Raw genomic sequence first — 16,091 nt, 5'->3', positions numbered from 1 at the left:
TCGGATAGCAACCCGACTAAAATGGTTCTCGAGAGTCATCCGACCGGTACAAGAAGACGTGGAGCGCAGCGAGCTAGGTGGGTCGACCTAGTGGGGGACGATCTGCGGACCCTGCGGACCCAAACAGCCATGGACCGAGTGGAATGGAGGCGGCTATTATATACGTGGCCTTAGCCTGATCGGTAAGGTAAGGTAAGGAGTTCCGACCATCCACGATATTTCTCTTTATTTGTTTCCACAAATAGCTTCATAAATTGTAGAGATGAGCCAGCCTAGGGCTGCAAATCTCTTAAATAAAGATAATAATAATAAATAATAACTTCATAAATTCTACTTCTTGGTAATCTATCAATTTAGAAATTCTTTTCTAAAGATGTCGTAACTTTCATTATCTTAAATTTTCCTGAGAAGATTACATTTAATTTCCATTGGAAACAGTTATATTTTAAAATCGGGAAAATTTTCAAATATCTACCGGGAAAAATTCGGGAATTATATTTGCCGTTTTGAGTGGTCACCCTGTTAGACAAGACTCCTTGTATACCTCCTTGTATACCTGCAGAAAATCATTCAGAGTTTTCTGTAAAAACTCATGTAGTGATTCCTTCGGAATTCTTATAAGAATTCATCCAGAGATTTTTGGTTCAATTATTCCGGTCCAAAGACTCTTGCGAGAATTCTCTCACAAATACCCGCGAGAATTGCTTCACAAATATCCCTGGATTCCAGAGGTTCCCCAAGGATTCCTCCAGGAGTTTTATTCAGCATTTTCTCTATGAATCCCTTCTGGGCTTCTTGTGAGGATTCCTCTTGATATTCCCTCATATAATACTCCAGGATTTTTTTCCGTGTTGGGGGCATAATTCCACTGCGTCCATTGAGTTGACCTATAGTGGCGCCATCCTCTTTATTTTTTTTTCGTACTTTAAAGGTCTTGCCCTCAGAGTAGTCGCCTGGCGTGTGTCCCAGTCAGGTACAGCATGCATACAGGAATTTCATCAGCGATTTCTCTAGAAATTCTTGCAGAAATTTCTCTACACAGATTCCCCTGGGGGTTTTAGGGATTTCAAAAATTTCTCCTGAGATTTTAAAAGAAATGTCTTCAGAATATCGTTCAGGAATTCCCCCAAGAAATTCTTCCAAGTATTCCTACTGTGGAGCGGATCTGGTGTGATGGTTAATGCACGTGAATATCACACTGAGGACCTGGGATCGAATACCATTCCCGATAAACTCACAAAAAATGTGAGTTCTTCCTTTGGAAGCGAAAGTAAAGCGTGGGTCCCGGGATGAACTAACCTAGAGCTAATCATTTCGTTAAAAAGGATTCCTACAGAATATATTCCATGAATTACCCCAACACTTTTATGAAACTTCTACAGGGTTTCCTTCCTAAATTCTTTCAGGGATTACTTCAGAGATTTTTGTTATAAAAATCCTAATGTTGAGCCTAAACTAAGCTTTTATACATAATTTATTTATTTCAACAACTTCGAAAATAAAATTTCCTTATTAATTTGGCAAACAATATCTTTAAATTTGATACAATCTCAACAAATATGAAAAACGTTATCACAAGAATTTGTTCATAACGGAAGCAATCACAACGAAGGCGAAAAGCATTGGACTCATTCTAACAATCACTCCAGAGCCCTGATCGGCAAGTCTGATGTTCATCTCAGTTGGTTTCAGCTCGCACCGCATATCGGTTTCAATCAGCTTCAAGACGGCAGAGTTTGATCCATGGACTGAAATGAGTAAAAATGCATTATTTTTCATACATATTTCGAATGGACTTCGATATGCATCTTACAAGCACATGCCGTATTCAAACGACAGGGTTCATAATCCACGCCATCGATGGTAATCCGTATCTGAGGCATCGTGGGCATGGCTGCCTGCGTGATCGTAAATGTTCCATCCTGACGGAGCTCTAGCGAAAACCGGAACCTTTGGAAGTTGAGTTGCGGAATTAGCATGCGTGTAGTTCCCGGCGGTAGGCGTGGTCTGTCCAGCGCCATCTCGCCATTGCGCAGTCGGATCCCTCCGTAGCCATTGATTAGGGTGTGCAAAAAGCTAGCTGCGCCGGACACATGATTGGGTGCACCGGGAAAGCCGGTAGGCCCTTGGTTCCACACGTGGAAGGGTGCCCGTAGGTAGGGCTGATAACTTCGACGAAGATTTTCCGCAGCCAAACTCGGTTCGCCCAGGTTCAGCCATCCGATAGTCTGCATCGACCAGGTCTCTGCCGAACTGCTGGCCGCGGTTACCGGACCGTAGATGTTCAGATTGTTACGCTTCGTCGAGCTGTATGGATTAGTGAGAGAATCAATATTCATCAGATGGTAAGATGGTAAGATCATTCAACCTTAGAAATAGGGACGTTTCGCCATGTTACGAAGCTAAGCCAAGAAGGAGAAGAAAACTGCTTATCCGAGAAAAGAAAAGCAAATTGCTGATGAAACTTACTCGTTCATCGGGATATCCAAAGGGTATCCCAGCATTACGGCGTCCGCATGATTGATTTGCTGTCCTACGGTGTAACCTTCGAACTGGGGTGTGAAGTCGCTAAGTGGCTCGTGCAGCAAACGCAGTCCCCGCGCTATGCGAATCATTTCACTCAAATCTTCATTGTGGAGACTCATGAAATGTTCACAAACACATGCGGCGTACTCGCCGAGGAACAGATTGTTAGCGGCAACGACGTTGGTAAACACGTTGTTGGTGACGTTAGAATTCATGGTGTCAGGTCCCGTAACCTCACGAATGTCGTACTTGTCCGTGGCTGCGTTATAAACAGCGCGACGCATCCAAAAGCGAGCCGTATTGAACGCCGCCTCGCATCCTTCCGTTATCATCCAGGACCAATGGTCCGTGGCATAGATGTATTGTCTGATGGCGAAGGCTATATCTGCCGTGACGTGATGTTGTAGTTCCGCCGCTCCAGGAGTCGGTGTAACCTCTCTACCCGTGAAAGCAGAAGCCCAGGGATATTGCCACCCTCTGATGTTATTCGCTGCAGCGTTGCCTTCAACTGCACGTCGGATAACTCTGGTCCTGTACGTCAACATGGCCCGTGCAACTAGCGGATCTGTTAACAGAACTATGGGGAACATCCACATGTCGAAATCCCACATGACGTGCCCTTGAAAATCATTTCGTCCTATACCGGAAGGTGATATTCCGAATGATTGTACGTTATTGGGAGTAAACAGTCCCGGGACATTGCTGAACACTTGGAATGCACTGGCTTTGATGGCTCGATCTAGTTCATCGCCTCCGTCCACAGTGATCCCATACTGATCCCACATTTCATTCATGCTGGACTCCTGAATCCAGTCTATGTTCGATGGAGTACTCAACGTTAAGGTGAAGGTTGCTTGAGATCACAACAATCAGACTATCTCCCCTTGAAACGTCCGCCTAACCACCCACTTGACCCAAACAAACTATTGGTACGCACAGTGCAATGCAAGTTGGCCGAAAAAAAAACAAAAAAGAAACGTCTGCCAATTTTAACTACGTCAACTAAGCAGCACTATTTCGATACTGCTGAATTTAGGCATATTCGTTATTGACTTCGTTGGCTCACCGGCACAATTTGTTCGCAAACACATTGTGGAATCTTTATATTATTTCCATTTTGCCCTGTATTGTCAACGTTTGTCACACTATGCATCGTTTATTTACATTTTATATGACAGTCCTCTCCGCTCTTCTCTCGAACTTTTTCTCTCGGGGTGATATCAGTCAACTCATAAGCAGCAGAAATAGTTCTGTTATTATCGTTATATCATGTTTTCATGCATTTTTAACCAAAGGTTCCATTTTTTACAATAATTGACAAAGAATCTTCTTTACTAAGTGATAAACGAGGACAGCGGTTTGACCATTTTCAAGAAGCGGTGAACAACAACACTCAGTTGAACGGTACGCTTTTCAGTTGTGGCAAACCGCGTTCGATACTACTTCGGATATTCGAACACAAAACTGTGAATCTAGTGGGTTTTCAGCGTAATAAAGCTTATTAGGCGAAAGACGGAACAGTTATCAGCAAACGATCAATTTTTCAAAGTGCTAGGGAGCTTGGAAGTGCATTAAAAAGTGATTGAAAGAAAATGTGATTTGTGCTCATCGGTGGAAGAAGTGAAGTGCGAGCAACAGTTTTTGCACGAAATAGTGAATTAATTGAAATTACTTAAAAAGACTACAATCTATCGTGCATATAATTGTGTTACCCAGCATGAGTAGCAATCTTAGATTGTTTTGTGCAGGTAAGTCACCATAATTTGAAGAATTTTTTCACCAACCTCCGATCTCGGCGAGCACTATGGTGAGGGGAGGGAGAGGTAAGGGAGAGAGCGACGGCCATACTCGCTGCCATTTTTGTGCTCCTGCAACTATGTCCTTAACATGTTCAGTTCATTTTCGGCCGCTGGTCTGCTGCGGGCGAACACTGTATAGGTAGTGAATTCTAAAGCTGTGCGATCCTCCGTCAACACGAGAGTCGTCGGTATTTCACTGTAGTATATACATACACTTGTTCTCGTAGTTTGAAGCACTGCGTCCTCGACGTCATTGGTAAGGCCACATTGAAACATGAACACTTGGTTACGAATTTCCACGGGCTGGGGTACATCGAAGGAAATGTCGGTGGACGGTGGTCCTGGAGTTCGTCGGATATTTGCGCTCAGTGTACCTCGACCGCTTAGTCGTTGAACTCTCACGTGATTGACAATTACATGATTGAAGTTCCGATGTGGATACACGCTGTGGATTAGGCGAAATTGTTCGTTGGGATCGGCGTAGACTGTTCGGAAACGGCCAAATTTAATGTCCAGCTGATAGGAACAGTGAGGTGGATTGTTCTCCGGATTGCTACAAGCTTCCAGCTGAATATTGGCATAGTTTGGAATACGGGCACGATGGCTCTGATGTCCACGTCCATTGTAAACTCCAGTCAGGTAGACGCTGTCACTGAATACGGTGAATCCGAGATTTCCGTTGGAAAGCGTTGGAACATCGGCAGCATCCGGGAAGCTACGTAAATCAGTTTGAATATCAGTTGTTGTTCTGTTCACCGTGATGAATGAAATGGTTAACTTACCGATCCGAATTGAACAGGAAGTTTCTGTCGATAGCAAGACCTAGCGGACTGAATATCGCTAGTATAAACAAAGATAACATCTTTATCGATACCATTTAATTTGGGGCTTAAATGTAGGAAAAGACTTCTTTATGGTCACACTTGTTGTTCAGGGGAGGTATACGCTCAAACTGAACCCTATGGATTTGATAGCCAAGGTTTTAAGCGGAATGGTATCGAAGATAAAACAAAGTTTCAGAGATGTAGATAAGATAGCGGAGAAATGGATAAATATAAACGATTCCAGCGCAACAAAGGTTTGCTCATTTGCGGGTGTTGAAATGCGCTTTCGATGAATAACGGTCAGTTTGGTAATATCCAACGTCGATTTGGGGTATCTCCTATAACCTGGCGAGAATCTCCGGAGAATTTTCATCAGAATGCTCAAATTGCTACCGGTAGTAGCAACTTCTGAAGCTAACTATTCAAAAATTGTAGTAAATACAACTCTTTTTCACATCAAGCGCGTTGTTCTTAGTATGTTCGAGATTGCAGTGTAGTGAACTCTATAGGCAAAATAAAAGTGATATATTATGCTCTGAGGAAGCCTGTCTTTTCATTTGAGTAACCACTAAAGCAATGATAATGAATAATCTATTCTACTCAAAGGTGAACACAACGTCAACCGACTAATTAAAACGAACCTGTGTCACTGCCAACATCCCTGTAAATACCCAACTAACTTGTTAGCAGTAAGCGTTAGCTCCGAAAGTTGTTATGCAATATAATTGTATGCACTGGATAAGGCATCTGAATGTTTTTACAATCAATTCATTTCCCTTCACCACATTGATCGGTATTCTGACGTAGCAGACGCCGTCATCGCTTGCCACATATAGATTATTACCAGAACTTAATACACAGAGAGTGCCTGTTAGTTTCATTCCGATTTTTTATATGCATTGGCTGCTTGGCAAAATTGAAGCACAAACTTTGGGTGGTCAATCACTCTTAAGGACAAACATCTTGAAGTACCGCTTCAACAGTGCATCAGAACTTCAGACGCACACGTTTTAATAAACAAGCTTCAAACAACAGTGCATTTTATTATTCTGTTCTTGCTCACTTGTAATAAGCCTAAAATAAGAAGATCAGGTGCGCTGGTTTCGTTTACAAAGAGATTTGTGCGCTCGAAATCGTGAGTAGGTGCCAAAGTCGGCCATTGTGGCGGCCATTTGGAATTCTAACAAGTCTGTTCTTAAGCACAGGTCTGCACTTAATCACATGAAGGGAGCTTAATTGCAATTGCAACTTATTTGCTTGTTTACCAGGGGTAACAATGACAGTCGTGATTCATTTCAGATAACAAGTGCTCCGGAAATGAGAAAAAAAACTTTATCTGATTTAGGAACTGAAAGAAAACACGAAATATTTAGATATTGCAAATATTGCTGATAACGGTTTGGCGTAGTTGCGTGCGTAGGCTTCGAAGGATAATCTGATAAAGTCACTAATAGAAGGGATACCCCAAATCATGGTTGCATATTGCCAAACCGACCGTTATTCATCGGAAGCTAATTTCAACAGCCACAAATGAGCAAACCTTTGTTGCGCTGGCTTGGTTGATATCCATTTCTCCGCTATCTAATCGACGTTTCCAAAATTTTATTTTATCTTCGATACCATTTCGCTTGAAACCTTGGCTATCAAATTCATATGCTTCAGTTTAACCATATACCTCCTCTGAATAACAGGTGAACCTAAAGAATTCTTTTCCTACATTTAAGGTCCAGGTTAAATGGAACCGATAAAGATGTTATCTTTGCTTATACTAGTGATATTCAGTTCGCTAGGTCTTGCTATCGATAGAAACTTCTTGTTCAATTCTGATCGGTAAGTTGACCATTTTATTCACCACGGTTTGAACAACTGATCTTGAAACTGATATACGTAGTTTCCCGGATGCTGCCGATGTTCCAACGCTATCCAACGGAAATCTCGGATTCACCGTATTCAGTGACAGCGTCTACCTGACTGGAGTTTACAATGGGCGTGGCCATCTGAGCCATCGTGCCCGTATTCCAAACTATGCCAATATTCAACTGGAAGCTTGTAGCAATCCGGAGAGCAATCCACCCTACTGTTCATACCAGCTGGATATCAGATTCGGCCGTTTCCGAACAATCTACGCCGATCCCAACGGACAATTTCGCCTAATCCACAGCGTGTATCCACATCGGAACCTCAATCATGTCATTGTAAATCACGTGCGAGTTCAACGACTAAATGGTCAAGGTACACTGAGCGCAAATATCCGACGAATTCCAGTACCACCATCCACCGACATTTCCTTCGATTCACCCCAATCAGTGGAAATTCGTAACCAAATGTTCATGTTTCAATGTGGCCTTACCAATGAGGTCGAGGACGCTGTCTTTCAAATCACGAGAACAAGTGTTTGTATATACTACAGTGAAATACCGACGACTCTCGTGTTGACGGAGGACCGCACAGCTGTAGAGTTCGCTACATATACAGTGTTTTCCCGCAACAGACCAGCGGCGGAAAATGAACTCAACTGGTTAACGTTGAGTACCCCATCGAACGTGGAGCGTAATCAGGAATCCAGCATGAATGAAATGTGGAATCAGTATGGGATCACTGTGGACGGAAGCGATGAACTAGATCGAGCCACCAAAGCCAGTGCATTCCAAGTGTTCTGCAATGTTCCGGGACTGTTTACTCCCAATAACGTGCAATCATTCGGAATATCACCTTCCGGTATAGGACGAAATGATTTTCAAGGGCACATCATGTGGGATTTCGACATGTGGATGTTTCCCATAGTTCTGTTAACAGATCCGCTAGTTGCACGAGCCATGTTGACGTACAGGACCAGAATTGTCCGACGTGCAGTTGAAGGCAACGCTGCTGCAGCGAATAACATCGGAGGGTGGCAATATCCCTGGGCTTCTGCCTTCACGGGTAGAGAGGTTACACCAACTCCTGGAGCAGCCGAACTACAACATCACGTCACAGCAGACATAGCCTTCGCCATCAGACAATACATCTATGCTACGGACCATTGGTCCTGGATGATGACGGAAGGATGCGAGGTGGCGTTCAATACGGCTCGTTTTTGGATGCGTCGCGCTGTTTATAACGCAGCCACGGACAAGTACGACATTGAAGCGGTTACAGGACCTGACACCATGAACGCCAACGTCACCAACAACGTATTCACCAACGTTGTTGCCGCTAATAATCTGTTTCTTGGTGAGTATGCTGCATGTATTTGTGAACACTTCATGAGTCTCCACAACGAAGATTTGAGTGAAATGATTCGCATAGCGCGGGGACTGCGCTTGCTGCACGAGCCACTTAGCGACTTCACACCGCAGTTCGAAGGATACACCGTAGGACAGCAAATCAACCATGCGGACGTCGTAATGTTGGGGTACCCTTTGGATCTCCCGTTGAACGAGTAAGTTTCATCAGCAATTTGCTTTTCTTTTCTCGGATAAGCAGTTTTCTTCTCCTTCTTGGCTTAGCTTCGTAACATGGCGAAACGTCCCTGTTTCTAAGCTTGATCTTACCATCTAAGCTTCTGATCAATATTGATTCTCTCACTAATCCAAACAGGTCGACGAAGCGTAACAATCTGAACATCTACGGTCCGGTAACCGCGGCCAGCAGTTCGGCAGAGACCTGGTCGATGCAGACAATCGGATGGCTGGACCTGGGCGAGCCGAATTTGGCTGCGGAAAATCTTCGTCGAAGTTATCAGCCCTACCTACGGGCACCCTTCCACGTGTGGCATCAAGGGCCTACCGGATTCCCCGGTGCGCCCAATCATGTATCCGGCGCAGCTAGCTTTTTGCACACCCTAATCAATGGCTACGGCGGGATCCGACTGCGCAATGGCGAGATGGTGCTGGACAGACCACGGCTTCCACCGGGCACTACGCGCATGCTAATTCCTCAACTCAACTTCCAAAGGTTCCGGTTTTCGCTAGAGCTCCGTCAGGATGGAACGTTTACGATCACGCAGGCAGCTATGCCCACGATGCCTCAGATACGGATTATTGTCGATGGCGTGAATTATGAACCCTGTCGTTTGAACACGGCCTGTACATGTAAGATGTATACCGAAATCCATTCGGTATACGTTAAAAGTTAATGCTTTTTTACTCGTTTCAGTCCATGGATCGAACTCTGCCGCCTTGAAACTGATTGAAACCGATATGTGGTGCGAGCTGAAACCGACTGAGTTGAACACCAGACTTGCCGATCAGGGCTCTGGAGTGATTGTTAGAATGAGTCCAATGCTTTTCGCCATCGTTGTGATTGCTTCCGTTATGAACAAATTCTTGTGATAATGAATTTCATATTTGTTGAAAGTGTTTAAATTTACAGTTATTGTTTGCCAAATTTAATTTGTTGATTTTGTTTTCGAGGCTGTTGCAATAAATAAATCATATCCCTTTCGGGACGGAGAGCAAAAAACTAAAATTTCCATACAAATTGCTCAAATTTGGCTCTCCAGAATTCTCTGGCTTTTTATAATATCAACACTTTTTCTTTGGCAATTGCAAGAACTACTCTTTATCTTTCGATTCTTACTTTTGAACACCTAGATAAAAGGAAAATTAAAAATTTGCGACAGATAAAACTTTTTCATGTTTTACAATTTTTGCTCACTTTTTGTTTAACTTGTTGTGGTAAATCTCACACACAACATAAACAAAAGTTTGTTTGCACAAATGCAAGTATATGTAATGGATCAATATATAAAACAATTTACATCAGGTAAACCAAAAACTAAACAGTTGACAAAATTACGCGAAACTGTTATTGCTCAACAGCACAATTGTGCTGGTTCGTCACGAAAGGGATATAAAGGCTTAGCTTACGCTCAACATCTTTGGATTTTTTGAACAAAAATCTGTTTCATAAAAAATGGGGAAGATATTCTGTACGGATATTTTTTTTATCTGTATTAACGATTTTTTTTAGCCCTAGGCTAGTTTATCTCCTGGACGATTTTCTGAAGGAATTTACTTCTAAGGACAAGGTATTTGGAGTACATTGCTCAAAATTTCTAGAGCACCGTTCTTTAGAACCGTTGAACGGATTTGGATTAAAATGCATCACGCTATTGACAGCCACTTAACAATAGCGTGATGCATTTTCATCCAAATCCGTTCAACGGTTCTAAAAAACGGTGCTCTAGAAATTTTGAGCTATGTGCTCCAAATACCTTGTCCTTAAATCTCAGGAGAAATTTTCGAAATCCCCAGGGCAATCTGTGTAGAAATTCCTGCAAGAATCTCTATAGAGAAATCGCTGATGAAACAATGAACGACATCTAATGCAAACCAACGGGGATAATTCTTTAATTTGAATTTCTAGTAACCCTGTGGGCGTCGAAAAACACACTGATGGTAACCTGATTTGTTGTTTTGTTTTGATTCTGCGTTCTATTTCACCCCGTTCCATGGGAAGAATGACGTTTGAACCATTTTTAGTTTGAATGATGTGCAGATAAGCGGGGGTCGTATTAAAAAGTGTTCAGATTAGATGAGGTCAAACTAACGGGGTAGACGGTATGCATGCTGATCCTGATTGAGACACACGCCAGCCGACTAATCTTACTGCGCTGCCATAGTGCCGCTTCAAAAGGAGAGTGAAAGTGCGCGTACATAGGATTTTCGTGGATTTGCTATTGTTGATATTCTTCTTTGCGGCTTCAAACACGCGCACTCCCACTCTCACGCGTGTGTGAAATAGCCCTTATATCAAAGTGTATACTTTGCTGAACATTGTGTATTCACGCCTGTCATGAGCGCATGACGACGGCACACGAAACCGCACCAAAGCAGGCGACGCCACTCTCGTCCTCTCGTTTGTCGATAGCCGGCCATGTAAGACGTGCCCATCGGTGGTTCCTTTCTAGTGAATATTTGGGATATTTCGTGTCACACAGGTAAGTCCTTTTAAGTACAGCAAAAATAAAGATCAACGCCACAACTTAATGGACGCAGTAGAATTATATCCATAACGCGAAAAAAAAATTGGAGTAATATATGAGGGAATATCAAGAGAAATCCCCAAGAAGCTCAGAAAAAAAAACATAGAGAAAATGCTGAATAAAATTCCTGGAGGAATGCTTGGCGGATTGATTTTGATTGATTTATTTGAGAGACTTTCACTGCTTGGCGGATCTTCTGGAACTCCTGGAACCCAGGAGTATCTTTGTAGCAATTCTCGCAGGTATCTGTGCAGATCCTAGGCAAGAATCTTTGGATCGGAATTTTTGGCAGAATTCCTGCAGGAATCTCTGGAACAATTCCTCCAAAATCTGTTGATGAGTTCTTGTAAGAGCACCCGAAGAAATTCCTGCCTGCAGGAGTATCAAGGAAGTTTCCATCACTAAAAGTTTCTGGATCAACCGCGAGTCGAATCCCTCACTCTCGTCATACTGAATACCCATGCTGAGGCTGCAGGGGCCCTATTTCATACAGCTCACATAAATCTCATAAGTTCTCTTGTATAATCTGTAGTTCTTCAGAAGCACTAGCGAAATCCTGTTTACCATTGAAGATTTTGTACAGTTCTGAACTGTAATCAGATGACTGCCTTTCATGAACAGACTTCTTCCGTTGTGTGATCTACCTCTCAGCAACTATCGGCATTTAGCTGTTATCACAGACAAACAGACGCAACACTCTGATAATTGCCATAGTACACCGATTTAAGTGTCTATTTAAAAAAATTAATAATTGGCCAACTGGCCATCCGTGGCGCTCGCATCGTTTTTGCTCGAGTTTGATGTTTGCTCACTACCACCACCTAGTTGATGGTTGGCCAAACTCAGTCCTTTTAGCATTGGGCGAACTTGTTTTCGTGACTATGCCTTGAATCGAAAAATGTTCGAAGTGTTCCGTCTGTTTGTCTGTGCTATTATGTTATCGTTTCATCACATCCAGTTTGCTGCTGTTTTGGCGGGCTTAGCTCGAATGGAGTCTCGTGAACCACTTCTAGTTCAGGAGACCTTCATACTCAAACCGAATGACACCGAGTCGCTAGCTTTGATTATTATCGGTGTCATAACATACTGATAGGACTCCCAGAGCGCTTGCAGTGATAAGATATGGGAGAAATGGCCTTCCATTGATGAAATACTAACACCACGCTGGGATTTGTCAGCTGGAAGGTACAAGATAACCCCACGTCTCATCTAGATAGAAATGTCTCGCCATTTCGCTGCCAGAAAGAGAAAACCTTACAGAATTGGTCAACATCGCTACACTGAGAAAAATATTATAGTAAAATTAATAATTCAACCATGTTTAATTTTACCATGCCTAAAAATAGTTATGGCGACCATATTATCAGTGATGACTACTATGTTTGCCCTGTAATTACTATGCCTTGACGATCAAGCGCATGGTAATCAATACCATCAAACGTGGTTATCTTAATAATGATGTTCGTGATTCTCAGAACCATGTTCATGTTCCCTACTAATATTCACATGTTTAGTTTTACGTTTTACCACCACCGAAAGTATTTCTTTTTATCAGCAATTTCCGCAGACATTTTTTTTTTCAATGAGTTGTTTGCGACGTAGTTTGTTTCAGTAAATTATTTCATAATTACGTTAAAGCCGAAGCTCTTTTGGTGAGTATACTAATCGATTAATATTTTTGCGAGGATTTTTTAACGCTCTCAAAGTCCATCTACATCTATCAGGAATCACAGTAACTCGGGCAACGAAGTTCCCACCCAGCAGGTTACAGAGTTCAAAGCTTTCAGGAATTCCGGAAGAAAATTCAAAAGCTTCGTGGCCACTACTGCCCTTCCGAGACGGACATCGTAGAGATAGTCTGGAAGTAGGCTAACAAAAATCTGATTCCAAGGAGAAAAATTATGGGAACTATAAGAACGGGAACAAGCGAAAGGTTGGTCACGATGTTTACCTGGAAATTCCGTCACATCCTCCAAAACATGTTCTACCATTTACAGGTTTCATAAAACCGCTCGACTCAAAAGGACCCACCTCCGGAATCCGCTTAGTATGCATGTTGATTTCCCCTTCAGTTGGATTCGTCGCAGGACACCAGTCTCCTGGAACTCCCAAACGGCATGAAACTGACCACTTCCTTTATCACCGCGCATCGCCCAGTTCAGCATGTAAAATTCCCGAACGACGTCGTCATATCGCAGATGGACATTCTCCAGAAACTTCGACAGAACCACTATTTTCACCAAGACATTCCAGCAGAATGAAACCGAACGACTTGAAAAAGGTTATTTCAGACGCTCCCGGAAGATATTCATTTAATTCAAGATTTAATTAGGGAATAATTTATTTAGCAATAAACATAATTTATTTATTTATTTTTGCTCTTTTCTTAAATGTAAACTACAAAGACGACAGGACACTACTATTCCACCACACACATGGTAACAAGTACCATAATGACATAGTCAAATGTACTATGCTGTTTCTCACGCACATAGTAAAATGAACTATGTAGAGAGGTTCAATGTTACCATGAAATGTAAATAAAAAACAACATGGTAAATTGAACCCTGCACATGGTAGTTTCAAGAATGAATTATTGTCTACCAAAATCAAGTGGTAAAAGTTTTTAATTTCACCCTCGATTTTGTCAGCGTTACTATGCCAGTTTTTTCAGTGTAGTCTCCTTGCAAACGACGGCAAAACATTTCTGTCCGAAAACATCTGTCCGAAAAAAGGCAAGACATGTCTGTCTACTGGGGACGTCGAGTAACAAAGATATCGGCATATCGGATTGGATATTATCACTTCATCGACAGGAAATCAGTGACGTATGATCAGCACATGATGGTCAAGAATTTCACCAGATAAATACTGCATACGTTATCAAGATGAACATAGCGAAAACGTTATCGGCTCTTGCGTGTATTTTTTTTTTTAATTTTATTATATATTTCAGTTGTGAACAGTCAAAGTACAGTATTCGCCGATTTCTGAGAATTTGAAGCTGATGCATTTTGTTCTTTTTCTACCTTCTGTTTTAATGCGACTTCTGTCACATCCGTTTATGGCATAGCAGATTGCTATTGGTGATTTGTTGTTGCATGAAGAAGAAGAAGAAGAACGATGGTGTTTTAAAAAAAAATCCTATCCCTACAACACAGGGGAAGTTTTTAAAATGCGTCTATAAAATCTAAATCAAAATCTAATTAAAAACGGTTTGATGTACGGTGTTAGACTTTGGACGGACTACATATTGAACGTATAAATTTAAATTTACCATTTTTTTCTTGATAAGGTACTTAATTTGTAGTTCGTTCAAAGTCTAACACCGTGCATCAAATTGTTTTAATTAGATTTTGTTTTAGATTTTATAGAGGCATTTTAAAAACTTCCCCTGTGTTGTAGGGATAGGATTTTTTTTTAAAGCACCATCGTTCTTCTTCTTCTTCTTCTTCTTCTTCTTCTTCATGTAACAACAAATCACCAATAACGCTAGTCAGTTTTTAGGTCACTTTATTTTCAGGTTGTTGTCCAGTTCAAATTTGCAGTTAAAATTTTTTTTTAGAAAGTTAATTATAGCATTTTGAGATGATTTATGTCTTTTGTGTTTTGTTTTTCGCATAGTTCGCAGAATCCTTCGTCTTTGATTCGCATGATACTCGACCAGTAGGGTAATTCATGTATTTTGGACAGGCTGAGGACAACGTTGAAAAAATCGTCCCCTAGCTTCCTTAGAAAGCAATTGATTATGTTGCAAAGTTACCAATACGCTTTTAATATGATTGTACTTTGCGTTCCTGGTGACAAAAACCATAACGAAAGCATTTTAAGCTGAGAAAATCACAATTTCTGATCGCCTATAAGAATTGCATTTTGGACACCGAATATATGTTTTGGACACCCTCAGGTATATATAATTTGGACAGGGCAATTATCTCCATGTTACGCCATGAATACTGCTAAATCATGAAAGTAGCATAAATTAACAAATATTTTCTTGTGAATAATCGCTTAACAGGCATTTTGATAACTATTGCAGTTTTTATTAAATTCGAGGAAATATCGCCAGAACCACATAATACGCCTCCAAGTATGCAATCGCACAGCATCCCCATGTAGTTCGTCAGATGACCAAAATATATTTACAGTAGAAAACTTGTAATGTATTTTGGACACCTCCTATTCTAGATGAATGTTAGGGGCTGTCCATTAATTTCGTAAGGGAAATTTAACGATTATTCGACACCACCACCCCCCCCCCCCCTTGTAAGATTTTTTGTATGAAAACCCAAATATTTTTGTATGGCACGTAAGATTTCTCAAACCCCCCCCTCCCCCTATAAACCCTTACGTAATTAATGGACAGCCCCTTAAGAGATTGGCTGCCTAATGCTTCTTTATTGAACATTTTTCATTGCAAAAAGGCTTTTAAATTTATTACAATTATTAATTCAACCATTGTGAGGTGAATATTGTATGTGGCTATCAAGGTTGCAACCATTCATTTGCTAAGATTTACATTCATTTGCTATTGTCTCAGTTCAGAAGCATGCTATCGAAAAACAATGTATGGATGAATTTAACCTTGTAGTTTTAGCTGAAAGTTTGCCGAATAACATTGGGGTCGCACACGCATTCCAAAGTCGTGAGCGAGCTGTGAAGGCACCTTTCCACAGCGTGAATGAAATTTACATTCACCGCGTGGAGAGTTGCCTTCACAGCTCGCTCACGACTTTGGTATACGTTTGCGACCCCAATGTTATTCGGCAAACTTTCAGATAAAACTACAAGGTTAAATTCATCCATACATTGTTTTTCGATAGCATGCTTCTGAACTGAGATAATAGCAAATGAATGTAAATCTTTGCAAATGAATGGTCGCAACCTTGGGCTATAAAGTGTATGTCGTTTTGCATACCTGTGCATTTGAGGGGTTTTAGTGAAATAATTTACATTTTCGATAATTTTGAAGTA

The 16,091-nt window shown here is 41.5% G+C and overlaps 2 protein-coding genes across 2 annotated transcripts; one reads left to right on the top strand and one right to left on the bottom strand.

The window, feature by feature from the left end:
- Positions 1-1,532: 1,532 nt before the first annotated feature.
- Positions 1,533-5,339, bottom strand: LOC109417656 (protein-glucosylgalactosylhydroxylysine glucosidase-like). Its single transcript, XM_062850480.1, has 5 exons — positions 5,108-5,339; positions 4,402-5,040; positions 2,470-3,357; positions 1,814-2,307; positions 1,533-1,748 (listed from the first exon to the last, which is right to left on the bottom strand). The coding sequence occupies exons 1-5, from the start codon at positions 5,200-5,202 to the stop codon at positions 1,573-1,575; spliced, it is 2,292 nt and encodes a 763-aa protein (XP_062706464.1). The 5' UTR covers positions 5,203-5,339; the 3' UTR covers positions 1,533-1,572.
- Positions 5,340-5,507: 168 nt separating this feature from the next.
- On the top strand, positions 5,508-9,518 carry LOC109622150 (protein-glucosylgalactosylhydroxylysine glucosidase-like). Its single transcript, XM_062850481.1, has 4 exons — positions 5,508-6,979; positions 7,041-8,570; positions 8,729-9,222; positions 9,287-9,518. The coding sequence occupies exons 1-4, from the start codon at positions 6,885-6,887 to the stop codon at positions 9,460-9,462; spliced, it is 2,295 nt and encodes a 764-aa protein (XP_062706465.1). The 5' UTR covers positions 5,508-6,884; the 3' UTR covers positions 9,463-9,518.
- The last annotated feature ends 6,573 nt before the right edge of the window (positions 9,519-16,091 follow it).

This window comes from Aedes albopictus, chromosome 2 (genome assembly GCF_035046485.1).
Source record: "Aedes albopictus strain Foshan chromosome 2, AalbF5, whole genome shotgun sequence".
Lineage (NCBI taxonomy): Eukaryota > Metazoa > Arthropoda > Insecta > Diptera > Culicidae > Aedes > Aedes albopictus.
The sequence above is the reverse complement of the archived record's forward strand: the minus strand, read 5'-3'. Positions and strand labels throughout refer to the sequence as shown.

What these genes read in the sequence shown, in the direction of transcription:
- LOC109622150 (XM_062850481.1), top strand. Translation starts at nt 6,885, where the DNA reads ATGGAACCGATAAAGATGTTATCTTTGCTTATACTAGTGATATTCAGT. An exon ending in TTCTTGTTCAATTCTGATCG is followed by an intron (nt 6,980 to 7,040) that starts GTAAGTTGACCA and finishes TGATATACGTAG; the next exon opens with TTTCCCGGATGCTGCCGATG. An exon ending in TTGGATCTCCCGTTGAACGA is followed by an intron (nt 8,571 to 8,728) that starts GTAAGTTTCATC and finishes TAATCCAAACAG; the next exon opens with GTCGACGAAGCGTAACAATC.
- LOC109417656 (XM_062850480.1), bottom strand. Translation starts at nt 5,202, where the DNA reads ATGGTATCGATAAAGATGTTATCTTTGTTTATACTAGCGATATTCAGT. An exon ending in TTCCTGTTCAATTCGGATCG is followed by an intron (nt 5,041 to 5,107) that starts GTAAGTTAACCA and finishes TGATTTACGTAG; the next exon opens with CTTCCCGGATGCTGCCGATG. An exon ending in TTTGAATACGGCATGTGCTT is followed by an intron (nt 1,749 to 1,813) that starts GTAAGATGCATA and finishes TACTCATTTCAG; the next exon opens with TCCATGGATCAAACTCTGCC.